At 43.2% G+C, this 12,820-nt stretch overlaps 1 protein-coding gene across 6 annotated transcripts; it reads left to right on the forward strand.

The window, feature by feature from the left end:
- Positions 1-2,132: 2,132 nt before the first annotated feature.
- Positions 2,133-11,801, forward strand: NFYA (nuclear transcription factor Y, alpha). Of its 6 annotated transcripts, none has more exons than XM_010187247.1 (9): positions 2,169-2,248; positions 3,910-3,993; positions 6,250-6,396; positions 7,640-7,771; positions 8,413-8,518; positions 9,029-9,195; positions 10,016-10,189; positions 10,460-10,561; positions 11,369-11,801. In XM_010187247.1, the coding sequence occupies exons 1-9, from the start codon at positions 2,174-2,176 to the stop codon at positions 11,420-11,422; spliced, it is 1,041 nt and encodes a 346-aa protein (XP_010185549.1). In that variant the 5' UTR covers positions 2,169-2,173; the 3' UTR covers positions 11,423-11,801. The 6 variants fall into 6 exon arrangements, with proteins under 6 accessions (XP_010185552.1, XP_010185553.1, XP_010185549.1 ...); XM_010187246.1 differs by having other exon boundaries at positions 2,174-2,248; positions 3,907-3,993; XM_010187248.1 differs by lacking the exon at positions 3,910-3,993 and having other exon boundaries at positions 2,174-2,248.
- The last annotated feature ends 1,019 nt before the right edge of the window (positions 11,802-12,820 follow it).

The following is a 12,820-nucleotide window of genomic DNA, read 5'->3' on the forward strand; positions in this document are numbered from 1 at the left end:
GCCCTTGGCTTCCTGTGGGTGTTTGTCCTACACTGGTGTCCTTGGTGAACAGCGGTCACACAGGTGGATTAACAGGGTCTGTCCTAGAAACTTCAGCCAGTTTTGTAACGCAGCTTCAGGGTGCAACACGTTTTAAACGATGCTCAAGTCCTAGCCCACTTTGCCACGCTAGTTTGTTCTCAGTGTAGCTGATTTGCCAAGAGAACTGTCCTTGCTGCAGCTTCTCTAGCATCACATGTACGTGTGCATGTATCTATCTATGAGTATGTGCTGGTACAATGAGAGCAGAGTCGTTTTCAGGGCACACAAGGGCCCCGTGAGGAGGAGCTGCCTGGTGAGCTCAGCTGTGGGAGGAGCAGAAGAGCCATTGGAGCACATCACTGATCTTTAGCGTTTAACTTTGATACCGCAGAGCTGGTGCTCTGTGTTTTAATGAAGGCAATGAAATAATCCCTTGGAGGACTATGGTCCAGCAGGTGTAAAAGCTCTTTGTGACTCTGGTTTAGGATTACCCTGCTCCTGATATTTTAAGTGAACAAGACAGGGGCTCTTACAGGGGTCTGAAGAAGCATTCCCAAGTGGAGGTGTGCCTGTGCTTGAATTCGGGTTGTGGTGTTAGGGAAGGCAGAGAACTTGTGGCACATGGGGTTTCCTGGCATCCTGTGCTTGCTACTGAAATGCTTCCCCGCAGAATGAAACGCGAGGGCTGTTTTCTGACAGGCCCACAGGCGTTTAGGGCAGGAATGAAGTATACAGTGCCGAACTGAAATGACAACCTCGGTAGAGAGCATCCTCTTCAGAAAGAATATTTATATTTTATTGTCAGGCGATGAAAACCTGTCAGTAAATGGGCCGAGGATGGAGTTAAAACTGCAGTAAAACGTGGTGCCTTTCAGCGCTGTGACTCAGATTATCTGTGTGATCTCCAGGGTTAGCATCATTACATCCTTCTTCCCAGCTAAAGACTGATAGGGCCTGAGGAGGTTCTCACACTGTTGTGGCTGAGTGTAACACCCCCTGTAACGAACTTGCTTAAGGTCTGTCACGATACAGGCTGGTTAATCCCTCATGTTTGGAGGTAAGCGATGTTTGCTGTTAACACAGAAGGAAACAACAGAATGTAAAATCATTTGGTGTTTTCTCAGGCCACGCTGAGGAGTCAGGTGATGCCAGAATGAAGTGTTCGTAAGAAATGCATGACGTTGAAGTGCAAAGGGTGTTTTAAAGAGCAGGAAGTGTGAGGTGGTGTTACAGCAGTAACCACAGCAACCAGCACACTTAGTTTAAGTTGTGACTCAGTTTCGTGTGCGCTTCTTTGAAGGAGCCTGGGTTTTTGTTGCTTTAGACTCCGAAGGTTGAAGTTATAGAGTGCTTTTAGACTCACATAGCAGGTACGTGTTCAGTCAGAGCGTAAATCAAATACCTCATTAAAAGTCATGGTAAGAATTCTTCCTTTGTTGATCCACTGAGAAGAGAAGAAATGTGAGGGGAAAGGAGGTAATGGAACTAAGTGTTTTATTTTAACAGCGTGTTCTTCATATGTGCAGGCAAGGGTCCAAGCAATAAAAGGCAGTGAAAGGGTGGAAGCAGTGAAAAGTCTGCTGGCTATTTCCAAAAATATATGAAAGTAGAAAGAGAAGAGAGCGGTATGAGGAGGGAGGGCTGCGGAGCTGGGGAGAGAGAGACAGTTTCACCTGACTTTGTTTGATTTTTGAAATGCACTTTGGTTTTACACCTAAACTTTGTGAGTTATTTTAGCAGCAACGCTCCCCTTCACCAATATGCAGTGCAGGCAACTGTCTATAGCCCGGAATGTGGAGACCTGAGGGGTGAAACTGGACAAGAAACGGCTTCAAAGCTGCTGTTTGATTCCCTGAAGATAACGGCAGAATTGAGACACATACTTGTTATTTCTCAGCCAAGTTCTATGCTCTTTACATTACAATTCTGGTTTAGTTACTCAATGAAAGCAAGGTGACTTTATGAAAGAGGGGCAGGTCTTTGATTTAACACCAGCTCTTACTGCGTGGCTCTTGCTCAATGCCAGCAGAGGGTTTGCTGTTCAGCTAAGATAATACTGATCTGCAAACCTGGGGACAGTAACCACATGGGTTTTACCTTCTCTTGCCAGATACGCAGACCGAGCTGTGCCTTTTACTGAAGCCGAAGCGCTATGGAGCAGTACACGGCCAACAGTAACAGCTCCACAGAGCAGATCGTTGTGCAGGCTGGGCAGATCCAGCAGCAGGTATGGAAGGTGGGGACGGGTGAAACCCCTTTGTGCTGCTCAAAGTTTCCCAGAAGCAGCGAGAGATGCTTCGTGATGCTGTCTGGATATGTGTTTATCTGGTGTCTGTCACCTAATCACTGCTCAGGGATCTGGCTGGAAGTCAGAGTGAATATGTTTTAAAAAACCCCACTTACTATAAAGTTAAATGAGTAAAACTGCAGGTGTACCAGCTACCAGATTTCAGTGTAACAGGGAGTTTGCAAACTGACATGAGCAAAGTAACAAATCCTCTCTGAAAATGGAGACATAGAATATTAATAGAAACAGTTGTCCACAAGGAACAAGGTAGATTTGCCCCCAGGTTGAAATAGGTTTTGGTCAAGCCCATAGAGGCTTTCCCAGCTTTCTCCAAAGAACTCTTTCTTGGGATTCTTTGTTAAGAGCTGCAGGTGGATCACAACGAGCACACAGTACAGGAATTGCACCAAAACTCATCGCTTTGGATAAACTCATCCATCCCAAAGAGAAGTTTCCAGTTCACGTTAGAATGGGCGGATGAGCAGGGTTGAGGTTTTTTAAGGGCTTGGAGATTTTTACTGCATTCAGGTGCAGTAATGCAGTTTTTACAGTAATGAGCTGTGCTGGTGCTGAGTTCTTGTTGCATCCAAGGTTTGCTGTAGTTGAGGGCAAGAGGAGTTTCTTCATTTGTCGTGCAAATGAACGAGCCACTGGATGAGGTTTCCAGGGAGATGCTCTTTGCTTTGCCATCAGCCTATTTGAGTGTCTGATAGCAGGGACCAGCTTCTTCCATTGAATTTAGCTGAAGTTGACTCTTTCCATCAGAGCAAGATTGTACTTGAGGTTACAAAAAAAATTACACATTAAGAAATATGAAAAAAACCTGCTTCCAGCAGATAACCAAAGATTTATTTGGTTTTATTGACACATTGTAGGTAAAAGAGAGGTAAAACCACCCCTTGGCTTGTTCCATTTTTAGTGTGTGCTCTTCAGGCCTGTGTCGTGTTTGCCATGAAATGTTTTCTAAAATACATTTTTAATAGGCCTGTTGTAGTACAGCTTTTAGTAGAGAGATGTCCTTCATCTCCCAAATGCTAACACAGTTAGCACAGATTATTTTGGGACTCTTACTAAACAGGCTAAAGATAGAAAAGGCTTTTAGATTTAACTGCTCTTGCAACCTCTCAAGATTGTCCCTCAAGGTCACAGTGGTGGGAGGACATTGATGTGGGGGTGCCATAGATGGAGCTTAGACCGCAGTCATGTTTGCTGCTGTCGTGTGTGGGAAGGAATTTGTGGCCTTTATTATAACAAATCTGACAAAAATCCTGAACTCCTTCACAGTAACAAACCTGAGCAGTGAAAGGAAACATTGAGCAGAAAGGTGGCAGTCAAAAACACTGGGGCTGAGATTCTGAATTCTCCAAAATAACCTCTCATGTTCTTTGCAAGTGATTTTTGTTTGGGACACTGAAGCCTGTCGGTATCACACAGTCTGTTGGTGCTCCATGCTTAGGTTTGCTAAATGTATTCCCAGTCCTGATGTTCCCAGAGCAGTGTGTTTGAATTTGAAGCTCACCCTCTTGCAGCAAAGTGTGGTTGTCTCTCGTCAGAGCTGTGGTTGCCATGTTTCAAGCTCTTCCTGTTCCTATTCCCAGCAGCAGGGTGGTGTCACTGCTGTCCAGCTGCAGACTGAGGCCCAGGTGGCATCCGCCTCAGGCCAGCAAGTCCAGACTCTCCAGGTAGTGGTGATCTCTCTAATTGTGTTTGTGAGCACTGCATGACTCTCCCCATCGCCACATGTCTAATGCTGTGTTTTTTCCAGGGCTTGAGATAGGAATAGGGAAAATTGGCAGCAATGTCTCTGCTTGATGCTTGTTGTAGGGTTTGCCACACAAAGCATGGGATTGCTGTAGCTTTTCGCTGGATCTCAGGTGCATGCCAGAAACCCTGATGCATTCGTGAATTCCTGAAAAGAAAGGGAGCAGTGGTTGAAATGGGACTTTAAAGGGAAAAAAAACCCCACCAATACGAGGAAGTAACAGTCAGGAGATGTAACCCAAAGATTTCCTGCAGTTTCAAGGAGATTTTGGTATTGATATTTTGATACTGACATCCACTGTGAGTAGTTCTGTGTCTTCACTACATGAAAGACAGAGAGGTGGTGGATGACCCAGCAGCTTGAAGAGTGAACCTTTTTCATCTGTGATTAAAAAGGACATCTGGGGACAATATTGGCCTCTGTGAGACTGAGAGATCCGATTTCTTTCTTACATGTGAACAACACAGGAGAAGTACGTATCCTAACAGCACATACATCACAAATTGGAAAGAAATGCAAGGTTATTTCAAACCCTGATTTGTTTCAGTGTGAAGTATTTTCTGTCTTGCAAACTTCTCTCAGACTCGCAGAGCTCACGTAGGAGACTTTTCAAGGAGCTGATAAACCCAGTGTAGTAGTGCATTGTGCACTCAGGTTTTGTTGTTTAATTCTTCAGAGGAGGGGAGTACCAAGAGGCTGGAATGGTCCTGCCAGGTGTGAAGCTGAACACAGCATTTTTTATGGTCAGAGTTAAAATACAAAGAGCTGGCTGACTGGAATGGCTTTGGTCACTGTGGCCTCCTGGTCGTTGTCATGACTCCACCTTTTCTTTTTATTTTGCTTGCTTTAAAACATTAACAAGAATCCTGGAATGAATCATTTTCCGTTCTGCTTACTGGGTATCGTTCTGCTGACTGTGCTTCCCTGTGGCTGACATGAGCATGCTTATCTCCCTCTCTCTGTGTTGCAATTCAAAACAAGCGCTACCGATTTTTGTAAGGGACTTGTACACCATAATTACAGGGCTGAGGAACAGAGCGGTGTCACGAGGGTACTGGGTGACTTGTAAAGTCACAATATTCTATGTACGGTGTTGATCACTGAGCTACGACTGTAGGTGTGTTAGTTATAATTCACTGAGGTGCTTGAACTATGCAAAGTGAAGCTTTTTTTAGGCAGTTCAGTGTGTGCTGACGACCTGTGCTGATGTTTACTGTGGTGTTCTGCAGTGGCTGAAGAGCGAGCATACAGTAGTGCATATTACTGCCATTTACAGGTAGAAAACCCAAGAGCTCAGTGGCTCTTTATCATGTTGTGTTGCTCTTGTTTCTCAACAACTCAGCGTGGTAAAGAGTGAGTACCTAGATCATAAGAGACGTTTCACATTTAAACCGTGGAGGTATGGCATTTTCAGAGACAGATTTTGGGGAGTTTGAGGAATTAGCAGGGTGTTTAAACAGCGAGATTTTCCCCTTCCTTTTCTTTTCATTGGCCTTTTTCTGAGTGACCAGAGCCACACCTGGTCCAGGAGTCCAGAGACTCTAGTGCCAAATTTCTAAATCTGTTGTAAGTCAAGAAGCTGCTCGTTTTCTTTCAGTCTTCGTTCCTGAAGTACATTTTGTGTTGTTACTTTTGTAATTCCACTTAATAACCATGAAAAGGCTCTCTAAGAGCATCACATGCCGTAGATCAGTTAGGAAATGGAAATGTTGTGAGCGTGTAATCGGAGAGAGCTGAAGCTACGGCAGAATCCCTCTGCCAGAAGAGCTTATTTAGAGCTTTCTCATTAGGAACCCCAATTAAAGATGAGTAATAGTGATGTGGATAATGAAGTTTCTTCTATTCCACGTTGCTCTTGGGCTGCCCATGAAGATAGTTATTGTGTCTGGAAAATTTAGCCGTGCTTTTCATGCTCTGTTGCAGTAAGCCGTGGAAGTTTTGGTTAGACTGTAACAGAAAAAAGACAATTTACCAAATCCAGTCACACATTACAGAAAAAGTTTGAGAAACTGAAGATGTTTGATGCTGATGATGCACCCAGGTTAGCATTGCTCAGTTTCTCTGGTATTTTCACCACATTAAATAGGTAAGCGTTTGGCCTCACGTGGCTGCCACTTCGGTTCCTGGCTTCGCGTCAGCAGTTTTTTCATTGTCCTGTCTGGTTTTGTCCCGTTCCCAGGTCCAGGGCCAGCCGCTGATGGTGCAAGTGAGCGGGGGGCAGCTGATCACCTCCACGGGGCAGCCCATCATGGTGCAGGCTGTGCCTGGGGGCCAGGGCCAGACCATCATGCAGGTCCCGGTTTCTGGCACGCAGGGGCTGCAGCAGGTGAGAAAACCCCAATTTTATTGACGATAAATTGCAGAGGATGAGCTGTGGTGTTCTCGCCTTGCCCAGAGCACGTTTGCCTCAGCACTCTTCAAATAATCTGGGCAAAGGCGGTTGTTCTCCAGCGACAGTGAGCTGCCTGTTAAAAATGCACTGAAAATTCTTCTTCTCTTTAATTTTTGTATTTTATGGGGTGGTGCAAACCTTTTAAATGAAGACCATTAAAATACAGCTGGAGTTGATTTGGGTTTTTTTCTTATTTTTATTATAACTGGCCCTTGCAGTGCAGGCGCTGATCTGATACCTACTCAATTTGTGTCTCAGAAAAAGGATTTTAAAAATGTTTTTAAGAAAGCTTCTTGAAAATAACTTGTGCTTGAGTTAATGTGTGATGGCTGGAGGTGAATTAAAACATTTGCATTGCTCAGAACGTGATGCTGTAGAAGGTACAGAAAGAGGGCTTTTAATTATTTTGAAATATTGGTTTAAAAGAGTTTTTAAACTTTAAAAACAGGTGCTCAAAGTGTGTTCCTTAAAAGCAAAGGGAAGAACTGTAACGGTGGCATAATGGAAGTGTTGTAGTGATTTGAGAATGGGGTTTCAAAACCAAGTTCAGCGCAGTCCAGGAAGGCACTCGATGTCTTGGTGTTCTGAGAGGTTTATGTAGTGCTTATTTCAAATGTCTTCTGTTGGGAGACAACGCATTTTGTGTTAGGTTTTTACAGTCGGTTGTTGGAGGACAATCCATAACCCGATTTTTAAAGAGCAAGCTTCAAACCGTATTGCAGTTTCTCTTTTCAATCTAAGAAATGCTCTGCATTGGTGGAAAAGCTTCTCTACAAAGCTGAGAACAACTTTGATATGTATCTAGGATTGCTTTGGATGCCAGATAATTAACACTGTACAGATACCGTAAATCTTGGTCCTCTTTTTTTCTTTCACCTGAACATTATTATTATTCCCAGTTTCATGTTTGTAATGTAATTATTTTGACCGTTTTATTGTGCAAGCAGTGGAGGCACTAGCATGTTTCGTTTCCTCTGCTCTGCATGGTTGTGACTGCTGTGTCACAGGGAGGAGTAAATGAAATCTCTTCATTTTAAAGCGGAAAAAGAGAAGAATCGGTGCTTGCTTTTTGGTTGCAACAGTAAATCATCCTCAGAGATGGTTTGGTAATGCTGAGGCCAAGGAGGGAGAAATCAGAGGCATAGTTAATGTTCCTTTCTGACTCTTTCTTCCACAGATTCAGTTGGTCCAGCCAGGTCAGATTCAGATTCAAGGTGGGCAGGCTGTGCAGGTACAGGGGCAGCAGGGCCAGACCCAGCAGATCATTATACAGCAGCCCCAGACTGCAGTTACTGCTGGCCAGACACAGGTAACTGCACCAGCATGAAAGGCTTTTCTTGAGAGAAACAGGAAGAGAAACGTGACAAATGGTTTAAGGTGTGGTTAAGTTAAAAAAGGGGGAAAAAATAAAAGAGAGGAATTAATGTTGAGGAGAACTTGAGAATAAATGTCATGTTTTTGTAGTGTTTTCATGCATAACTCTGGGGCAGAAGAAATAGATTGCATGTTTTTATCCATTGTGTTTCTGTATTTTATTGGTCCATGGTTGTTGTCTATTTGTTGACGTTTGAAAACGTGAAGTATTGCTAATTCCATACTTGGGCCATTGTGTGAAGTAGTCCAGTCATACCTGGGGTTTCTGCTGATTCTTTTGCTTAGGACCATAATTAAATTTCTAAGCAGATTAGTTCTTCCTTTAACATATTCATAGTGAGAAAGGAAACCCAGAATTTATTTCTTTCAATATTAAATATTGAATTGCTGTTAAAAATACATGCCTTGGGTATGTTATCTACAGATGGTTTGTGCTCCATCCTATTTCTTGATGCTGCTAATATAGCAAAAGAAATAGATGCCTGAGACACCTTAAGCGCCGTGTGTTAATTCAGGAATTGTAGTGGTTGAAAAAGAAGCAATTTGTGAAGTTACCTTGTTCTTTGTTTTCTTTAGACCCAGCAGCAAATAGCAGTTCAAGGGCAGCAGGTAGCACAAGCAGCCGAAGGGCAGACCATAGTCTATCAGCCGGTTAATGCTGATGGCACCATTCTGCAGCAAGGTAGGAGCTTTGGTGTGAAGAGTTGGGACTTCTCTGCATCTCTTTATGGGTTTTTATTGGGATTATTGGGAAAGAAAACATCCGGTTGCGACGCTCGTAGTGCTGTGATACGGATTGCTGGCGTAGGGAATGGAAGAAGAGAGGTTCATGTTGTTATACACGAATTCAGCCTGCGGTTCTTTACCAGGAAAATAAAAAATGGCTCTTTGGCAAGGGCTGTTGGGACAGAAACGCTTCAGTTTGCTTTTACTCGTTGCAGTACGTGACCTCTTATCTGACACTGGGATTACTGTGCAGACACAAATGTAAAATTAGGAGGTATGAGAATGAGGTGAAGGAATTTTGTTAATAACTCGCAGTGCTTTTCTGAATCATTTTGCATGACATGGAAGGATGAGTGAGTAAAAACCAGAAGTGGGACTAATGGTGTTCCCTTCTTTCTGTGTGCGTGTTTTTGGTTTGGTTTTTTGTTTTGGTTTTTGTTTTCGTTTGTGTTTTATTTTCTTAAAGTTACAGTCCCTGTTACAGGCATGATCACCATTCCAGCAGCCAGCCTGGCTGGAGCACAGATCGTCCAAACGGGAGCCAACACCAACACAACCAGCAGTGGCCAAGGGACCGTCACCGTGACGCTGCCGGTTGCTGGAAACGTCGTCAATTCAGGAGGAATGGTCATGGTGTGTATTTAACACTGATATTTAACACTGGTATTTAACACATTGGTATTTTAAAGGGTGAGGTTTAAGGTGTCTGTACACAAACTGTTGTATGAGATTCACGTCACCTTAACATGGTTGGTCTTCTCAGTAGCTACCATTGGTTTAAACAAGATAAATTTCCCATTTTGATGGCCTGCGTCCTATTGCAGTCTCTGTATTCTGTACTTGCTTTCTCCCAGAGCAGATTGAGTTCAGAAATCTAGAAACTGCAGTTCGAAATAAGCTGTTAACTGATAAGCAGAGGTTTAAAAAGATTGAATCAACCATCGCTTTTCTTGAGGATCTCTTAGTATTTGTTCCTCTGATTCCTCAGAGGGCTTTTTCTGCCAGTTCTTATTTCTTTGTACATCTTTCTTTGATGCTTTTTAACTTGAGTTTTATTGTTCGTCCCCACTAGATGTCAGTAGCTCTACAAGTAATATCTGCTCTGAAATTACCATATAAATTAAATAAGTGATAACCACAAGGAAAGGGAAGCAACGGGCATGTCCTGTATGCTTAATTGTATAACAAGCACCAACATGGCCATAGAATTACATATTGCATTGCTATTTTATCACCATCAGAAAAAAACCAAGCACAACCGATACGTAATTGATTTGTTTAAATTTGTTCTACAGTTTGAGAACAACTTTATTGCTTCTTTCAGCTTAAGTAGGTGCGTTATCTGAACAAAACCCAAACGCTTTCCATTTTAATACATTTTTAATTGCTTTTTTTTTGCATTCACTTTGTGCTCTGAGCTCCAAGTACTAAAACCAGACTCTTCTCTGTACAGATGGTGCCTGGAGCTGGGTCAGTACCTGCCATCCAGAGAATACCTCTGCCTGGAGCAGAGATGCTGGAAGAAGAGCCCCTCTATGTAAACGCCAAGCAGTATCACCGCATCCTGAAGAGGAGGCAGGCACGGGCTAAGCTTGAAGCGGAGGGGAAAATTCCTAAAGAAAGAAGGGTGAGAATACAACTGGGATCTGATACAGGGTTACTCTTTGAGTTTATAAGCTACATGATTGTTTTAAGTCCGTTGGAAGCAGTTCTGCTTCCTTTCTGTGTGCTTTTAATTGCTGAATGTGTCCGTAACTGGATTGCAAATGGGCACTTCCTAGAAACGCTTTCTCTGTGGGGAAGGAGGGAGGATGGGGACTGGCGGTCAGGAGTTTCCCTTACTCAAAGTAGAGAACTGGAAATAGGAGCTCTCATTACTTCCTGGATGTCGTTGCAGAAATACCTGCATGAATCTCGGCATCGCCATGCCATGGCCAGGAAGCGGGGAGAAGGTGGACGTTTCTTCTCACCAAAGGAAAAAGACAGCCCTCACATGCAGGTAAGTAGAAGTTTGTCTGGTTTTTGGACAACTGCTGCTTTCAGTTCTTCAGACTGCACCTGAGAGGTGTCTGTGCTGTTTTATTTGGTTTTTTGGGCTAGGCTGCTGACCGTCACACCTCTCTGCCTTTGAATTTCAGGCATTGTAAAGAAACCTTCTGTCTCACTTCTTGTGGAGAGCAAGTGTCTGTTTGCCCTGAGTAATTAAATTATAACAATATTGATAGTTATATAAATATATATTGACTTTGTTTTACAAACAGGGAATGCTTGTATTTGTTTGTCCTAAGAAATACAGCCTTTGCAGCCTTTCTGGTTGCATGCCAGAAGTGGTTTTTTAGGACATGAATTCAAGATCAAGACAAGCTTATCTTACATCTGCTGGAAAATTAAAAAATGGGACTATCTGATTCTTAGCTGCATATTGATTTACATTAAAAGTGCAAGAAAGGTTTTCAAAGGAAGGGACACAATAGAGTAGAATGAGCAAATGCTGCTGTTGATTAATGTTTTAAAGCAGTCCTGTGGCTTTAGCAGAAGAGTATTTCTTACTCTCAAGTGGAATCCTTCCCAAATAGTAGATGAGTATTAAGTCTTCCCTACTACTGGAAACAAGACATTACTAGGAACTGTTAGGATTTCTATATCCCCTTCCCTTACACTGGGCTACAAAACCCAGGAATAATACAACACGTTTAGAGATGAAGGAAGGAGCAGGAGCATCTCCTCTTGACAGAGCCGTGCAGGACTCTCTGCTGTTATGGAGAAATACTGAAGTTACAACACGATGTGTGTTTTGTGTCTGTAGGATCCATCTCAGGCCAATGAAGAAGCAATGACACAGATGATCAGAGTCTCCTAACCACTGCTAATGAAAACAATACCTGAATATCCCGTCCCTTCTGCAAGTCTGACCCACCTTCCCAGTGTATCAAGCGAGCCTGTCAAGGGGATGATCGCCATGTCACAGCCTGTCCTTTTCTACAGAACAAGCACCACGTTTTCAGTTTGTGGGAAAGGTTTTAACTGCAGCTGACTCAATGCATAGGAACTTAACGACTTTCTTGATACGCTCCTCTGATCCAGCGCAGGGATTTTGGAGTCTGACTGCTCATGCCTTTTTCTTCTTTTTCTGTTCTTTTAAACATCTCTTGCATTAAGATTTGCCATGGGTGAGTGTGCCACTGACAGCAATAACTCTGGCATATGCTGAAGCAGGGCCAGCAAAGACCTATTGGAGTGATGGCCCCTCTGTCCAGAGACACAACCCAGTTTATAGCAACCAGCACTGACGTGGCTACACCACAGGAATGTGTTTTCCCAGCAAAGCCTTGTTCTTTACAACTCCTCAACACCTTTGGACTTCATTGGCAACTGAGCTGTTCCCTGCTGTTGCATCTGCACTTATAAAACTGGCAGAAACAGAAAGGGGTTCTTTTAATTTCCACCTTGTAAATACATAAACAGCAAGCATTTCTCTGGGGAAAGTTCACCCATCCAGTCACGATGAGAGAAATATTTCAAGATGCTTACAGGACTTGCTATCTTGTGTATCCGTTCCAAGAAGTAAGAGGGGAGAGGGTGACGTGGAGATAGGGATTTAATGAGGAAAAGCAATCTCTTGGTGGTTTTTGGTATGTTTAATGCCAGTAGTTGGTGCTTTGGAAGAAAAGTGGACACTAGTACAAAAAGGCTAAAAACTTCCAAGGGAGTCTCTTCCAAAGGATTTATTTTGTTTTAATCTTCCTTCTAACCTGCCAGCCCAGTGCACGGTTCCTCCAAAAGACATAACATCCACAGTCTGAGTGGTAGCACTTGCCCGTTCTGTGATGGTGTTTCTTGATGTCTGCTCTGAATCATTGCCACAATTCTCATTCTGCACAGCCAGGTGGTGTTTTGGGACAGCAGAAGCACAGGGCAGCTCAGCTCAGCGCCTCCTGATGCAGCTGAAGGGCTGTTAAACAGGGGAAGGCAGAGATTGATGAACCTTGCAGGCTTTTTAGAGCCGATCCTCTTTAAATAAAGAATAATAATGTAAAAAAACAAAACAGTGGCACTTAATGGAGGACTACTTACGTTGTTAGAAAGGGGTTTTTTCATGACAGAACTGGCTTTTGGCTGAGGATCTTGACAAAACATATCTTCAAATTTAATTCCGTAGCTCATTACAGATTTTAAGCTTGCTCCATTATAATCATTTGAAATTTGTTGATGGAAGCTGCAGTTCGTAAGCATTTTAACAGTGATACTCGCATCTTTC

The sequence above is a fragment of the Mesitornis unicolor genome, unplaced genomic scaffold (genome assembly GCF_000695765.1).
Source record: "Mesitornis unicolor isolate BGI_N332 unplaced genomic scaffold, ASM69576v1 scaffold4896, whole genome shotgun sequence".
Taxonomy (NCBI): Eukaryota; Metazoa; Chordata; class Aves; order Mesitornithiformes; family Mesitornithidae; genus Mesitornis; species Mesitornis unicolor.

Bases quoted from the DNA above. Each gene is read 5' to 3' on its own strand.
- NFYA (XM_010187246.1), top strand. From the start codon at position 2,174: ATGGAGCAGTACACGGCCAACAGTAACAGCTCCACAGAGCAGATCGTT. The intron at 7,772-8,412 runs GTAACTGCACCA...TGTTTTCTTTAG, and splicing joins TTACTGCTGGCCAGACACAG to ACCCAGCAGCAAATAGCAGT. The intron at 10,562-11,368 runs GTAAGTAGAAGT...TTGTGTCTGTAG, and splicing joins AAGACAGCCCTCACATGCAG to GATCCATCTCAGGCCAATGA.